Source organism: Myotis daubentonii, chromosome 3 (genome assembly GCF_963259705.1).
Source record: "Myotis daubentonii chromosome 3, mMyoDau2.1, whole genome shotgun sequence".
NCBI lineage: Eukaryota > Metazoa > Chordata > Mammalia > Chiroptera > Vespertilionidae > Myotis > Myotis daubentonii.
This window is the reverse complement of record NC_081842.1, coordinates 100,007,918-100,025,617: the sequence shown is the minus strand read 5'-3', so window position 1 is coordinate 100,025,617 and position 17,700 is coordinate 100,007,918. Positions and strand designations below refer to the sequence as shown.

The 17,700-nt window shown below is 35.8% G+C and overlaps 1 protein-coding gene across 7 annotated transcripts in view; it reads left to right on the top strand.

Moving 5' to 3' along the window:
- ROBO2 (roundabout guidance receptor 2) overlaps positions 1 to 17,700 on the top strand; it is a 690,593-nt gene that overhangs the window by 515,904 nt on the left and 156,989 nt on the right. For all 7 annotated transcript variants that reach the window (XM_059688089.1, XM_059688088.1, XM_059688085.1 and 4 more), the window contains exon 6: positions 15,785 to 15,912. In XM_059688089.1, coding sequence (XP_059544072.1) covers positions 15,785 to 15,912 — 128 coding nt within the window. The remainder of the gene's footprint in view (positions 1 to 15,784; positions 15,913 to 17,700) is intronic.

Genomic DNA, 17,700 nt, shown 5'->3' with positions numbered 1-17,700 from the left:
AATGTATTGTTTGTCTGCTGGTAATAAGCAAACCACTGCTTTTATAAGAAGATTATGTAATGATAAAAGCAAGCAATTTTTGCAGGAATTAGTTTGCCATCCACTCTTCTAAATGCTTTTTGCATACATTAATTACGTTAGTTTAAAGAATAGTGCTCCAGCATAATAGTAGTCTCATTTAAGGCATATGGAAACAGAAGTGTACAGAAGGTCTCATAGTCACACATCAATACATTCTGGGTCAGAACTTGGTTTAGAACCTGTCCAATGTGAAACCTGCATTTGAAACTAATGGGCTTCCTAATTGCATGGTTATGACTTATGGACTTGAGCCACTTAGAAATTTTATATTTTAGGTAATCAGCCCTGGCCGGGTGGCTGGTTGGTTGGAATGTTGAACCATACCCCAGAAGGTTGTGAGTTCGATTCGCCCCCAGGGTACATACCAGGTTGTGGGTTTGATTCCTAGTCAGGGCACACGTTCAGGAGGCAACTGAATAATGTCTCTCTCTCTCTCTCTCTCTCTCTCTCTCTCTCTCTCTCTTCCCCTCCCAGCCCCCTCTCTCCCTTTCCCTTCCTCTCTCTAAACATCAATACTAGTAAAAACATATTTACTAGTCCTCAGATGAGGATTAAAAAATTAGATAATCACTTATGAATGAATAACTTTATAGGCATATTACTATAGCATTACTGTTAAGAGTAATTTTTAGACCAATTTCATAAGCCACACATAAACTTGCTTGGCATTTTGAAAATCTAAACTTGAATCAGGTCAAAGTTACTGTGTTGGAGGCAGAAGATATAGATTTTGTTTACAAACAGGATTAATTAGCAACTTTTAGAAAGATGTCAAAGTGGTGCTTTTTTCTATGTTTTCATCAAATAGGTGCTAATAGTTGCTGTTAACACAAAACTAATTGCCACCTACCATGGGGAGTGCAAGTTGCCTTGTCCTGTGACTACACTGGCCCATCTGTTGAGAATCTCAGCTCAGAAGCAATACAGGAACTGGCATCCAATTTGGGCTCTGGCCAGTGGTCAGCTAACAGGCTGGGACACACTTGGAATAGGAAATACCTTGAAGATGCTTTCCTGCCCACTAACTGGCAGCTCTTGTGTTGTGTGAGAGCAGAACCAAGACCAGGTGCCAGTTTGCAGAGCAAAAGGATCTGCCTAAGTGCCACCTGTCATTGGCATGTGGGTATTGTCCCACATACCAGCTATGGTGTGTGGCATGTTACATGTGAGAAGTTGGAACCTGGCCATGTTACATGTTAGAGCATTCAGCTAGGTTGAAGTTGGTCTAGGGTAGCATTTTCCTTAAACCAAACTGTAGGAAAAGCCAAAGGCTTAAAAGGAGATAGTCACATGTCACACCATATCCCACAGGTGGCTATACTATACATTTACTATTGAAGACATTCTCCTACCTAGATTTTTACCTTTCCTATAAACAAATTTTAAAAAGGAAAAAGTTTTTTAATTGACTTTATTAACACCAATCCTTGTCTTCACAAGAGAATTTGTGGTTAGAATCACTTAGATAATTTTTAATCACCCTTAAGATATATTTCTGATTGGTTTTGTTGTTATTTAGATTAAGTTGAATTTTAATGTGGGAATGCAAGGTAAAATTGAATTTAGGAGATGAGCATTCTTATCCCAACTCTGCCAAAATTTGCCATGTTATTTTGAGCAATTTTCATGTTTGACTACCAGAGTCCATATCTGCAGAATGTGTGAGTTCAGTTGGATGGCTTCTATGATGACTTAAAATTATGAAATTCTATGATTCTATGAAGGGTATCAACTCATATTAAAAAGTATGATAACACATTTTATAGGAGTATAAAAACCACAGCAAATTGAAACAGGTGGACCTAAAAGGGAAAGTAAAATTACACATAAGCTCATTACTAATGAAAATTACTTTTTATATTTTGTATACAGCTTGTCAGATATACAGAGAAATATTTTTTAATTCAAAAAAAATTGACCTGAAATGTTTATTTAGGTTTTTATAGAAAAAAATCTGGTACTGATTCAAGAGTTGTTTTTATTGTATTTCCTTTTTTATAAACATACTAGAGGCCCAGTGAATGAAATTTCATGCACTGGTTGTGTCCCTAACCACTGCCAGCTATCAGTCGGGGCCTTACTCTCTTCCCCAGGCCGGCCTGTCCCCTGGTCGAACTCCTGGTCGAGGGGACAATTTGCATACTATGCTTTTATTATATAAGACTAGAGGCCTGCTGCATGAATTCATGCATGGGTGGGGTCCGGCCACCCACCTGCCACAATGGGGGCCAATCGGGGCCAGGCTGGTGGGGGAAGGGGTTGCAAGTGGTTGGCCAGCTGGCCCTGCCCCCGATCGGGGTGAGGGGGGCCAATCAGGGGCCATGCCAGCCAGGGGGAGGGTTTATGGGAGGTTGGGGGGCCAATAGGGGCCCTTATCAGGCTGGTTGGCCACCACAGTGAGTGTCATAGTGAGTAGTCATTCCAGTCATTCTGTTGTTTTCTGTTGTTCCAGTTGCTTGGCATATATATATATATATATATATATATATATATATATATATATATTACATAGCACTTAGTCTATACCAGATACAGTCTAGGCAATTTATAGTAATGTATTTATCCATAGGAAAACTTTATTATGTAAATGTTATTATTCTCCTTGTATTATAAATGAGAAAAATAGAACACAAAGAGAGTAAAGTATGGCGAAATCCACACTTTTAAACACTACTGATGGCACCGGGTAGGGACAGTTCTTTTCCATTCTTCAGTTGGGATTGAAGTTTAGGAAAGAACAGCTTAGTAAATGCTTGCCTAGATCAGTTATGTCTATTAGAGAGTCATAAAATACAGCTGTGTAATAAAGTATACATTAAAGATTTTATAATATTTATCATAATGGCACTTATCATGTATAGATTTATTATAGCATATAAATCAGTTTGCATGTTTTAAAAGGTTAGTATTATTTTCTGCTGCCTATTAAAACAAAGTTCAAAACAAGTCTATATTGATTCTTATAGAATATTTTAACTTAATATGTGTATGTGCTTTTCTTCTTAACATTGAATTTGAAAACAAAAATATTTCAGAAGCTAAAGAGATGCTTGCTGAGAGAATTTAATAGTATTAATAATAGTGTATAAATCTAGAACTATGAACTCTTTTAGGGCATGATAATTTAATTTCTCTTTTTTTATCTTTGTTGCCTAACAGTGCTCATAGCACAGTTGAATTTACTGAGAGTACTATTTTACATTTTCTTGATAGTGTTTGATAACAATTGTATGGACACTTACAAACTGGTAGGCAGGACTGAGTTCCAAGCTTCATATTTTCTACCAATATGGTGGTATTATTATTATTTCTTTTTGCAAAGTTGCTGTTCAGCCCAGCTATTCTAGTCAACTGTTATGAAAAAAACAACACAGAGAATAATTTGAGACTCAGTATTACAATGGCATGATGGATGAGGGTTATATATTACTTAATGTGTGAAGAAGATACAATTGTCAAAGATAAAAGAGAACAAGTACTTTCAAAGTATTGTAAGAATGTACCACGCTCCATACAGTGGAATCAATTATTGGTGAACTCTACTTCATTTGTTACATAATATTAACTCATTGGTGCTTCATTCTAAAAGGCCATATTTAGAGGTGGGGGTTGCCCTAGGGGCACTTATTAAAAAAAATTAAAGTACTAGAAGTCCCTTCTGAAAAGGTGAATCATCATGTGACAAGAACTCAATGTAGAAACTTTGCTGGTCATTCTTATTAGCAAGACTGTTACAATCACAAAAGTTACCATAATAGCTTTTCAAACCACAATTACCACATAATTTGTAGTAAGATGTCAATTATCTCAATTTAATATTATATTTCAATAATTACTTCAAATAATTAGACATATTTACTGGGCATTTCTATGTATTGCTATTGCAGCACATATAAAAAGATGAGTTTGTTCTGGAGTAGCGGGTAAGATAGTAGAGGTTATGAAATACATATTCCCTTAATTATTAAATAATGAAAACTACATTGAAACTATGACATATAAGACTTTTTAGGGTTTTAGAAAACAAAAGCAACTTTTAGTCCCATGTGACCTGGAGATGGGTCTGGAAAGGAGAATAGAATTCCTGTAAGTGGAACTGCAGAGAAGGTTTAAAGAGACAGAGATGAAAGCAAGAGGAAAACGCTTTAGTGATGGAATACGTAAGCCAGTGATTAGTGGTTCAGTTTGCCTTCACCGTAGTGGAGTGGCACTTAAGGGCAGCAAAGTTAGTTGAGGCTTTATTATGAAAGCCTCTAATTCCAAGTAATTTGCTTACACTGAACACACTATGAAATGGGAATTCAAGAAGGACGTTGAATAGAAATGTATCTTTGCCTCTATGTTTAGGAAATTGAATCTCATATTTACATACAGGGTAGCTTGGAGTAGAAAAAGTTTGGAGGTACACATACATACTAGAAAGTTATTTAAAAGGTTGTTAGGGAATGACATTGGGATATTTCCCGTGAATATGCAATCATGCTTAATAACTAAGTGGCAGTACAATGGAAAGCTTTATTTTATAGTGGAAATTGATTGCATATCAGGGTTTATGTGAAAAAAGAGGTTAAAAGTAATACTGAAGTTTATCATTTGATTGACTGGATGAAAGGTGTTGTATTTAATAAAGAGAGAAATACAAGATTTGTTTAGGTTAATTATTTTTAAACATATAATAATATCATGTCACTGAATCCAATTTAGAATTCTTTGTGAGATCCTACAGTATATTTTCTCATAGTTAAGGAGAATAAAATGGCAAATCAACTGTGATGTGCCATCTATGAAGAATGATTTCTAATTTCAGATATTTTGAAATATGAACTATGTGTATCTTAAAATTGATTAACTATGGCAGAAATAGCTAATACCTATAAGTGCTTCACATGCAAGCTGATTTAATCTTCACAACTGCTTTATGAAAGTTTCTCTTACAGTCCTTATTTTACAAATGAAGAATCTAAGGGGCAAATTTAAGTGGTAAAGAGAGATTTGAATCCAAGCATTTTAGCCCTGAAGTCCACTCTCTTAACTATTAATACACTGAAATAATTAATTTTAAAGGACATAATATTAAAATAATAACAAAACGTTAATTTTCTTGAGGACCCTCTAGTTTCATGTTAGGCATTTACATGGTTTATAATTAATCTTTCCAACAAGCTTGAAGTATGAATCCATTCTATAACAGAGGAGGAATTAAAGCTTAGAAACAATGAGCAACATGCTTAAGGTCACAGGATCTGTGGTTAGCAAAGCTGGATTCAAACCCCAGGTCTCTCTGGCATGAAGATTATGTTCATTGCCCGTTTTGAACCTGGCAACCCTACATTCCCTCTACAGCCATTGCTATTTTATTTTTTCTATGTCCGTGTAGTAGAGAAAATAATGCTAAAATTATCATAGTTGAATAATTTGTTTCTGTCTCCTCAACATTTTTTGCCATATTTATCTTTAATCTCAAATATCCAGCACTCCATCTGGAATGTAGTGCTCACCAGATTTACATTTAGGGCAGTGGTTCTGGTCTGGAGCTAATTTTGCTACTCCCACCCCCAGAGAGACTTATAGCAATAACTTACCACATTTGGGGATCAAGTGCTACTGTCATCCACTGGGGAGAGACGAAGTATGCACAGGACAACTTCCGTAGCAAATAATAATCTGTTCCCAAATGTCAGCAGTACTGAGGCCGAGACTCCCTTATCTAGTGGAAGAGATAAGCCTGGGCATCACTCACCTGAAATAATCAAATATAGTTAAAAAATCAGACTTTGAAGATAATAGTCTTTTTTATTGCCTTATCTAGAAAGGGATATCAATGAGATGGACAAATAATATCCTGATTGGATGTGACATAACTATGTCATCATTGAACACAAGAAGAAAACCCCTGGTTTTATTAATGACTAGAGTTGAATGTATACTTTTTTGCATATTTCTAGAGTACACGAGGCTGGGATTTTAAAATCCTTGCTATTTAAATAGTTGCTGAGTTGATAAAACTAGTTCAGAGTCGCTAAATTAGAAAAGTGCCTGAAACTACATTTTCAAATAGACCGACCAACCCACAAGTTATGTGGTACACCTAATGATGACATTTCCCCTGTGGAGCTGTGTTGAATTTCTAAATTATTTCATGAGCACATTTCGTGAGGAGGTTTCCTTGGCCAGAAGGAAAGGGAGAGAGCCTTTTGAATCTTCCCTGGCATGGTCCAGACTGAACATCTCTCTGATAATGCAGAATCCACCCAGATCCCAATAACTCAGTGAGTGCTTGCTTTCAGTGCCAACGAACGCGACTTCTTAAAGTTTTGTAGCAAAGAACTCAAGTCCACTAAGTAGCTGTCACGTTCAAAAATCCATTTTACTCCAAACTTGCAGTCCTTTCATTCAGAGTTCATTCCCAATTCAGACAGTGCAAGAAGAATGGAAGCCACCTATCAAATAAATGTGTGATCTAAATTGTGTATTCTGTGGAATCTCATGCATTTAATTCCTAAAGTCATTTTCTAAAAGGATTTAAGTTAAGATTAATTGCTAGCTCTAGCTGGTTTGGCTCAGTGGATAGAGCGTTGGCCTGTGGACTGAAGGGTCCTGGGTTCGATTCTGGTCAAGGACACATGACTGGGTTGCCAGCTTGATCCACAGTGTGAGGCATGCAAGAGACAGCTGATCAATGATTCTCTCTCATCTCTCTCTCTTCCTCTCCCTTCCTCTCTGAAATCAATAAAAATATATTTTAAAAAAGATTAATTTCCAACTAAACACACTACTGTGAAATATATATCCACATTTCCAAAAGCAATATTGCAATTCTAACTCCTATTGTAAACTAAATTGTCTTAAACTAATTTAAGCCAATAAAATAATTATTCCTAAATTGAAGAAAATGTAAACGGTCTTCACCACTTTATTCTAAAATGTTCTTCTTAATTGTGAAATAATTGTATTTTTGACATAAATTTTTATGCTGTAATTAGGTAAAAAACTTGTTGGTAATAATATATGTAATATTCCAAAAGTATAAGTAATACATCTAAGTGACTGCAGATATTTTATTTGAATAATCTATTAAATGTTAGTGAAAAATTTATTACAAAGAGGGTTGCATAATAAGGACAACAATGAAAATTATTAAATATTCCTTTCTGATATTATGAACTCAAGGAAAATCCTAGTATCTCAACAATGGTTTGAATTTGATCTTATGTCATTGTGGAAGGAATAAGGACTTCACATACAAACACACATGCACACAAGCACACATACACACATATACACATACACACGACTATTTAATCTTTAAACTTTTAAGAGATTTAAATTTAGTAGAAATCAGAGTAATTATGGGGGGTATTAAAAGTCCTTTGAAGTGCTGAAAGCAGTAATGTAATTTTCAGTGTCGGGTTTTTACCCTATCTGCATATAATACAAAAAATAATAACAATACAGTCTAATCTAAAGCAAACAAACAAATAAAAAAACTCTTTGCCAGGCAAATAGTGAATATTATATCAATGATAAAAATTATAAATTGTGCTTTATGTATCATTAAAATCATGTGAATGAGATGGCGGCAGAGTAAGTGGATGCTGCACAAACATGCTCCCAGGAACAAACTGAAATTACAACTAAAATACAGAAACACTTCCTGAATAATCAATGGAAGACTCACAAGAGAGAACCCTGATACCCAGGGTCTGAAAGTGGAGACTGCAAAGAGACTAGTTGGAAGGGTGGAAGCTAGAAAGGGCTTGCCAGGAGCCCACAGACAGCAACAGAAGTTCCAGAGATATATCTCAGCTGTGTGGGGTTGCTACTGAGAACTATGGGGTCTAATCCTTAAGCTGGGACCCCCAGCAGAGAGCACCAGAACTGAGAAGAGTACCCACAGAACATCTGGCTGTGAAGAACAACTGGGTTGCTATTGGCCAGGGAGTAACAGCTGAAAATCCAGGTACCCTCTTAAAGGGCCAATGCACAAAATTCCCTGTGGAGGTACCCACATTGTGGTCTGACAGAGGGAGAGGGGAGTGGACTGGAGTGGTGTGAGCAGAAGCCAGGATTAGGGACTTGAGTGTTAGAGCTCAGAAGGCAAACCTCCCCGCCCACCCCAGAGTTTGCTGAGTCATTCCCTAACCCAGTGGAGGACATCTTTCCCACACAGACATTTGCCTTGCCTTGGGGGAAGACTATTGGAAAATACCTTGCCCTGAGGCCACTTAAGAGACTAAAAATAACAATTAGCTTCCAGGCAGAAGCAAGGGCCCCACCTCATTGAAAAAACTCTCACCACACCTGAGGACAATTGGCTGGGGACAATTCAAGACAGAATCCTTTCAGTCTGGAGGCAGAGGTGGTCTCTGGAACCTTCGAATCTTTGCCTGATCTACTTAGTCAGAAACTGAGTTTGACACTGTTCTGCACTAGAGATTGAGAGGCATAGAGGATCTACCTAATACATAGTCACAAACCAAAACAGAGTGCCAAAATGAGGACACAAAGAAACAACCCCCAAATGAAAGAACAAGAGAATTCTCCAGAAGAAGAGATAAATGAAGCAAAGATAAGAAATTTATATGAAACAGAGTTCAGAGTAATGATGGTAAAGATGCTCAACAGCATGAAAAAAGATATAGTAACTATGAAAAAAGAACAGTCAGAAATAAAGACTGATATAACACAAATAAAGAATACATTGGGAGGAATACACTGTAGATTAGGGGAAGCTGTGGATAGAATCAGTGAATTAGAAGACAGGGTTGAAAAAAATCACTCAATCAGAGATACAAGAGAAAAACAATTAAAAAACAGGAGGACAGCTTAAGGGAGCTGTGGGACAATGTGAAACATAACAATATTAGCATAGCAGGTGTGCCAGAAGAGACAGAAAGGGAGAAAGGGATAGAGAATGTGTTAGAGGAAATAATGGCAAAAAACTTCCCAAACACGGTAAAGAAAAAAAAGTCACACAAGTTCAGGAGGCACAGAGGACCCCAAACAAGAAGAACCCAAACAGACCCATGTCCACACACATCATAATTAAAATGCCAAAAGACAAAGAGAGAATCTTAAAGGCAGCAAGAGAGAAGAAAGCTGTTACCGACAAAGCAGTTCCCATAAGGCTGACACCTGATTTCTCATCAGAAACTCTAAGGGCCAGAAGGGAATGGCATGAAGTTTAAAGTAATGAAAAGCAAGTATCTGAAACCAAGATTACTATATCCTGCAAGGCTATCAGTCAAAATAGAAGGTCAAATAAAGAGCTTCACAGACAAAATAAATAAAATAAAGGGTTAAAGGAGTACATCACCACCAAGCCAGCATTGCACAAAATGCTAAAGGGAATGCTGTTGATATTTTAATAGGGATTTCATTGAATCTGTAGATTGCCTTGGGTAGTATGGACATTTTAATGGGGTTTTGCTAGCCAAATACTACAGAAAAGCAATGGCAAGTGACTTATGGATCATAGAATTTAAGTAGAATAGAGAAATAAGTAATGGTGTAAGGTTGATAGAAATGGTGGAAGAATTCTGTTTGTAAACTGTTGTAAATGTTCCCTCGATGTCCAGCGTGGTTCAGGGTTCAGGGTTCAGGAAGCGGAGCCACACACAGATGAAAGAGAAAAGACACGAGATAATTTGGGAATATTGGGGGCCAGGCCGGTAAGTCCAACTCAAGAGGGAGGACTTCCACTGGTGCTCAGGCCTCACCAACCTTTTATAGTCAGAGGTAAACAAGGGAGTGGTTACCATATTTACACAGTTCTTGTGAATTTCACTTGTTTTGACCATAGTTACACTTCCTGCACTTCCCTCAGCCCATTAGCTTCCCAGATAAGATGTAGGGAGTGTTATAAGGTCAAGCCTAATTATGCTAAGAGGACTGTGCCCTCTAAGCTGGGACTTGTTTGTGACTTTGCCAACAGGTCAGTCCAAGGCTTAACCCTATATTGGTTCCCCACATCGTAAATGAATAAAAACAGTAGGAAACATTCACGGTTATGGCAGGATCAGACATTCAAAATTCAGATTTTAAAGGTAGAGCCATTCCAGTTGAGTATAAAGTCTAAGATCCTGCTATGAGACAATGGCCAAAGGGAGATGGAGACAATATCACTGGAGGACAAAAAATAATTGAAGTGAGGTGCAATTATGGAAAATTTCAGTTGGTATTTATTCGGTATTTATTATATGCCAGGTTCAAGTCTCAACACTTTAAAATTATGAACTCATTTAATGCTTTAAAAAGCCCTATGATGAAGGTCCTATTAGTTATTATATTTTCTAAAGAAAAATAAATTATAAAGAATCTATTTAAAACTAGATGGCATGATAGGAATTTAATTGAGACTTTGTTTCATTTTGCTGTTTTATTTTTTGTGAGAGAAGATAAATAACTTACTTAAAATATGTATTTGCTATGTCTCAGGCACTGAATAATTGTTTGTAATAGCTGGGGGTTTTCTTTCACCTCCCCTTTACCCCCACCCTTACCTAACCCTCAGAAAAAAGCCAGATTTCCATTAAGGCATGGAGGTGAGGTTAAAAATCTGAGAAGAGAGGATGGGGAAGGTTTACAAATCAGTGAGCAGATAGTTCAAAAGGCAGAGTGAAAAGTTTCGTAGAAGTGACTACAAAAATTTTGTGAGCAATTATATGAGAGGTGATGAAGCTCACTGCAGAAAAGGTGAAAAATGAAAGAAGATGAAAACAGGTAGTGACTAAGAACAATAGGCTGTGAAGTTCACAGTTGTCCACAAATTTGCCAAGAGAATGAATCCCTGGAGTCTATTGCCTGTCATAGTTGTAGAAGATGGGAGAGACAGTGACACACAAAAGATAGCCACAGTCTACACTGATTAAAACTCACAGGCACTTTTAGTCTCTGGGTTAGCAGGATGCTTTGGCCTTTCTGGGAGGCTCAGCTACAATTTGGTTTAATTTCTCAAACTCCAAAGACAGGCTCTGGTTGCAAGGTGGTGGATGTCCTGCTGTCTGGTTGTTGTCATTGGGCCTAACTACCTGGTGATCTGAAATCTGCACTTCATTATGTCAATTATTGTTATCCTATTGTGGATGTCTTAAAGCATCTTTTTCGCTTACTTATTTTCTCTTACCTTTTTAGTTGGAAAATGTCCTGCTCTCTCAGTTGTGCTAAAAGGAGATAAAGTAGAGGAGTTTTCCATCTATGAGTCAGGCTGGCAAGGGTTGGAGGTAGCAGGATAGCATTTAAGGAAAGATATGAGAGTTAAAGGGAAGAAAAAGAGGGATCACCAGAAAAAGGAATCAAATGTAATGGAGGCAAGTAATTTTTCAGAGAAAGAATTCAGAGTAATGGTTATAAGGATGTGTAAGTGACTGCATGACAAATGCACACAACTCAATGAGAATTATGAGGAGTAGTTTGGTTATTTAAGGCAGAGTCAGAGTATCATCAAGGGTCACTTTGGCTTACAGTAGAGGCTTCCAGAGCAGAACAGCAAGTTCTCTTCAGAGACCACCTAGCCTCTTGTTATTTCCATACAAATCTCTCCCAAGGTTTTTACCTTTTTCTTTTTTTTCCAATGAATATTACATTAATTGTCATTTTAAAGGAATATCTGTATTTTTATATTGCTCTTAGTTGCCCTGCCCAGAAATGCTTGTGACCTAACTGAAAGAATAGGTAAAGATTTCTTTACCCAAATGGTAAATGGTAACCTGCATTATAACTGTAGATTAAAAAAAAAAAATGTGACCCAGGTTGGCTAGAATGTATAGCAAACTTGACTCAGTAACCCTTTGCCAGCAAAATACTAATGGCTGGTTTTGGCTATTTGAAGATCCCAAACCTCAATTGTAATTTAAGAGCTTAACTTTAGGATATACCTTAAATATTAAAGATTAAGAAAACATCGCTTGATATTTAGGTTGCCAAGAAGCGCTTACATGAGTTTTGCTAACAACTATTGTCTGTGGAAAGATTTTGATTGAAAAACTGTGAGCAGAAAAATTATTTCAGGAGAATTGACAACTTTTTCCTATTTTCAGCTGTCAAGACTGAAAGAGGCAAAATATTTAAATTTCTCTGAGAACGTTTATGTTATGTAGAAGAGTACCTTGATTCAAAGTTGTGAATTATTAAAATGGACTTTTTTGACTAATAGAAATACATCATCACTAACTTCTCCACATCTACTATAATCCACACCATGGCCTCTATTAGTTTAAGGGTGTGTCTTTAATGATCAATGAATGATATTTTATAAGATTAACATATGATTTTTATTCTAAAATTATTCTGTTTAAGAGAGGCAATAAACATTGTGGCCTTTTCATGTAAAGCTCCATAGTTAACATTTTATTGAATTATGAAACTATGTAATGCCTATAACTGCAGGCATTTATTGTCTGAAAGAGTGTAAAAGGTAGAAGGTGATCTTCAGCTCTTTGGATTGACTACAAATCTTTTGAAAATTGAAAACAAACTTCTCAAGTCTCCCTAAAAAAATAGACACATTTACTTGCATAGACATTAAATATTTCCTGGTTAAATTCATACTTTTTCCTATTGGCCAACTTAATGATTAATAGGAGTCAGGCATCTTATAGCAAGAAGTAGTAGGTAATTTCAAAAACTAAAAATGTTGAGAAAATAAATGTACTTCCATGAAAAACAAAGGTGCTTTTGAGATGAAAATGGTCATTCGGGGAGATTTAATAGTGTAGAGCTCTCATGGAATCCAAACAAGGCAATGAGATACACAGGCTTGAACTGAGCATGGTAAAATTCCACTTTGTAGTAGAATTTGTAGTGTATTTGTTGTTCTTTTTTCCTCCCAAATTTTAAAGCCACTGTGGAAAACTTGGAGGGAGAAGTCCCTAAGTTATATCCACAACACCAGGAAATCATAAGTTTCTACCGTAGAAGTTGAATGTGCATTGGGGATTGCAAAGTGAGAGACATGTATGAAATGTGGTTATGTTATAAAATTTTGCCATTTTTCAAATCTTGTTTGATATTTTCAAAGTAAATTTAGATTTCTAAGAAACATTCCCAAAAGACAAAGTTTCTTTAGGAGGAAGAATTACAATAGATTATTTCATTCCAATTTGGAAGTGATTTTAAAATGTAGTACTCTGTTTCTTTAAAAAATGAATAATATTTTCTCTTTTGAAACACTTTTAAGAAGATCACACACAAATAGAAACTTGCATACAAAGTGTTGTTTTAAGTATTAAAATAAGTTTATTTTGACTTATTTTGTTTTGTTTATTATTTAGCTGAAGAGATGGTAATGGTTTTGACACAATTCAGTTTTCGTTTTCTTTTTCGCATGGGGTGGCGGGGGGGGGGGGGACACAACACAAAACCAGAGCTTCTTTTCCCACTTTGTCACAGCTGGTTACCAATCAATCTCCATTCACGGTACAGTGATGATGGCACATGTTGTCCAGCGGCCAAATCTGATTGGGTTGCATTTTTCAGCAGTGTTTCATATCAGGAAAAAAAGGTATCTTTACGGTGGGGACTGTCAGCACATGATTGTACAACTGTCATTAATCAAACCTGGCAACAATGACTGCATTTATACAAGTCTGAGACTGACAGATTTCACAATCAAAATCACTCCGTTTCTATTAGGGTTTCCTCACAAGTAATGTTTTTTCATTTATTTCTTTTTTCCCCTATTTTTAATTAAAGTCAGATGATACTTCCTACATGTCGAACATATATAACATTATACCATGTATCAAAAGTAGCTGTTTTCTACCAAAGCATAATCCAATTATTTAAAATTCATTCTCAATTATGTAAAAACAGTATAAGAGCAAATCAGGGCAAAGATTTTAAGTACATTAGCTTGTTCAATAACATAATAATTTTAAAGTGTGTCTGTGTTAGTTAACACATTATGAACCTCTAAGGATTACATTTGGTTTTCAATTCATATTGAGAAAAATATTGATACAGCGTTTTCTGGAGTTTTTGAAACTCCGAACACAAAATAGAGAAATGCACACCTGCTCAGTGCACAGGCAATTAGAACAGTAAACACACACGTCAGCTGGGAGGGGTGCGTTGCTCTGTGTTAGCAAAATAAATGTCCTTGTCACAGAAATACTGTCACAGTTTTTTTTTGCAACTCAAGACAATCTTGCCATCTTCTATAAAATGGCGTTTGGGAGTTGGCATTATCTCTAAGTCATTTATTGTTGTGAAATCGTCTATTAAATACTGTTGTGAAATGTAAAGAACTCTTGAAATGTAAGAAACTATTAGTCAAATTTATCATACTACTCAGTCAATATTTGCTCTCTGGGGAAAATGCACATTTCCCCAAATACCCAGAGCAATAGTGTAAAGCATCAATGAGATTACAATTGAGCATATACCAAGTTATCCAGAAAGATACAGGGAAAAAGGCCACATTTACTGGACCTGTGGAGATATTTAACATCTAATTGCTTATGAAATATGTAGTTTTAAGGAAAAAGTAATTGTTTAAGAGGAATTATGATCCATTGGAGAAAGAGCATGTGCGTTTTCAGGATCACTACAGACATGTTGATATTTTAAGAGTTAATGTTGATGATTTAATAAAAGTTCTTAATTCTTTCAACCAATGCTTATTTTGTCAGTTTGCCAACAAATGAGAAAATAAATTTCCCCTTTAAATATTTGAGCTATCTTATACTTAAGATACCTAAAAACATAAACCATACATTTGAAAGCAGTGTAACCTATAAAATGATAGGATATAACTCACCAAGAAACTCAAATATGAACTACTTGTTGTCTAAGAGTAACCAAAAATAGTGCTGGTAATGCATTTGATAATTTGTTGTTGTTATTTAACATTTAACATAAATTTTATTTCTCCTTATTAATTAAACATTTAATATTTTGTGGATTTTTTTCTTTTTAAAAAATTTATTGGGATGCCATTGGTTAAAAGGATCGTATAGGTTTCAAGTGCATAGTTCTATAGATCTGTATATTGCATTGTGTGCCCACCAATGCAGTATTATTCCTCTGAAAATAAATTTTATAGTCACCGTATATTTTGCCCCCTTAACCCTTTTCTGTCGCCCACTCCCTTCTGCCTGGTAACCACCATACTGTTGTCTATGTCTATGAGTTTCAGTTTTATACCTCACCTATGAGTGAAATCATTTGGTTTTTAGGTTTTCCTGACTAACTTATTTTCCTTAACATAATATTCTCAAGGTCCATCCATGTTGTTGCAAATGGCAGTATTTTATCTTTTATTATGGCTGAATGGTCTTCCATAATATATATGGACCACATCTATTTATCCATTCTCTACTGAAGGACACTTTAGTTGTCTACATGTCTTGGCCACTGTGAATAATGCTTCAATGAACTTATGGGTGCATTTATCTTGTGAAGGAATGTTTTTGAGTTTTTTTTTAACACATTTGATAATTAGGATGTGGCAAGGGTTGTGTATATATATAAAAATAGGTAATTAATAATCAAGCACCTGGCAATCAGATATGAAATTAATGATCATATTAGCAATACCTTTAATCTAAGCATTACACTATATGGCTGAATGGTATGTGTGTGTGTGTGTGTGTGTGTGTGTGTGTGTGTGTTATTTTGTTTCAGGCAAAACAGAGTAGAAAAATGAACTGTCATTTAAATATAACCAAAGCTATTTAATAAAACCAATTTATATTCTACACAGATATGACATCAAAGATGACTACACACTGAGAATTAAAAAGGCTTTGAGTGTAGATGAAGGCACTTACATGTGTATTGCCGAGAATCGGGTTGGAAAAGTGGAAGCCTCTGCCACCCTGACTGTTCGAGGTAAGAGACCGAAGATGTGTAACATGATTGGACCAACAGGCTAATATTTAGTTACCTGGGTGAGTGAACCCACCATCATAGATTTTGTATACACTGTATTATTAATTGAGGTAAAATTACTTTCAAATTTGTGTTCAAAAGGATGATTATTTGAAGTACTTAATTTTTAAAAATAAATAATAGCTAACATGATTTTAAAATGAATCTTAAAAATAGATATTTATATTTCCATTGCTTTGAACTATTTGTTGCTTTTAAATGTCGCTAATTTCAAAAGTACTTTGTGTTTCAGTTTAGTAGTTTGTCACTTTATACTTGCAGAGTGCTGTTTTGAAATTCTTTTTTATTTCAGCATTCAAAAAGCAATCTGGAAAAAAACACACACAAAAAAAAAAACCTAACACTGCTTCAAAAGGTGAAAAATGAATACAAAGGAGCTCCCACATTGAGAAAATCTGATCTAGAGAGTGATTTGTGAAGTTCACTGGCCTTAAATAATTGAAATAGCCAGCGCTCCTCCTGTAATAACTTTCACTTTCTGGGTGTCATGCACTTTCTCAGTCATGGGCTAATGTTCATTTATAGACTCCCTGGAATTGCTTATAAGTGAAGGAAAGCATTACTTAACCCTACGGTGAGCTAGAATGAATTAACTCTCTTCCTGGTGCTGCACACTGATCCATATGAGTAAATTACATAGCCCAAGGTACCAAGTAGTACCAAGCAGACAGCCACACTAACTCTGGCCAAATAGACATTATCTGTGGTATTGTTTACTCTCAACGAACTTTAGACAGAAACAGGCAAATGCATCCCCTGCTCATTCTTCTAATCTTTCTTCCACTCCCCTGACACTTTCTCCTCTCAGCCTTCCGGATGAGGAGGCTGGCTGCACACTCTCATGCAGGTCTCAGCGACTGCTCACCCTGCTTAGTCATACCTCTTACTCTTGTGTAGCTTTGCTCCCAGAACTTTTCATAAGATTAGGAGAAAGGTTTAGAGGAACTTGGGTTGGTTGTTCTCAAATTGTTTTTTTGTCAGATCTATAATTTGGGCATCAAATCATAAAGAAAACCCTCACCTTCCTTCAGATAATTACTTGAGACATACACACTCTGGATACCTGGAAAACATTGCTAATTTCTATAATTTCCAATTGCTCCATTTCTATTCTATCTACTTTAATTTTTCCACCAGTTTGACGTGGACTGATATACAGAACACATTAGGCAAAATTGGCAAGCTAGTTGCTTAAAAATATTTTCATGTCTCATTAGGCAACACATCATAAAAAGTTATGATTATATATCAATTGAATATACATACTGATTACATATGATCAAAACATGAGCCTCTATAAGGCTCTTTACTATATTTAACCTGAATTCTCTATAGCTGATTTTATATTTATACATATGTTTGTTTTTCTCTAGGCAGTCCTTTGCAAAAATAATTCACTCGACCAAATTCCCCCAAAAGTTTGTTTGTTTGTTTTTTTCTGAAGTGAATGGGGGGGGAAATAAACAAGCAACAAAGAAATGTTCCATTCAAAAACTATTTGCTGACTAAACAAATGGTGAGAAAATGTGAGGAGTTGTTTGTTTGTAGAAGCAGCGGGGTTCCTTTATACTTGAATGCCTGGGTGAATGAGACTTGAAGTGTTCTGTTTGCTTTAAGATCTTTCCAAGCTAATTGCTTTCATAATTTGTTGAAAGTTTCAGGTTTAACATTTCATTTAACAAAGCATGCTCCTCCTGCATGGACCTTTACATTTAAAGCTAACTTACA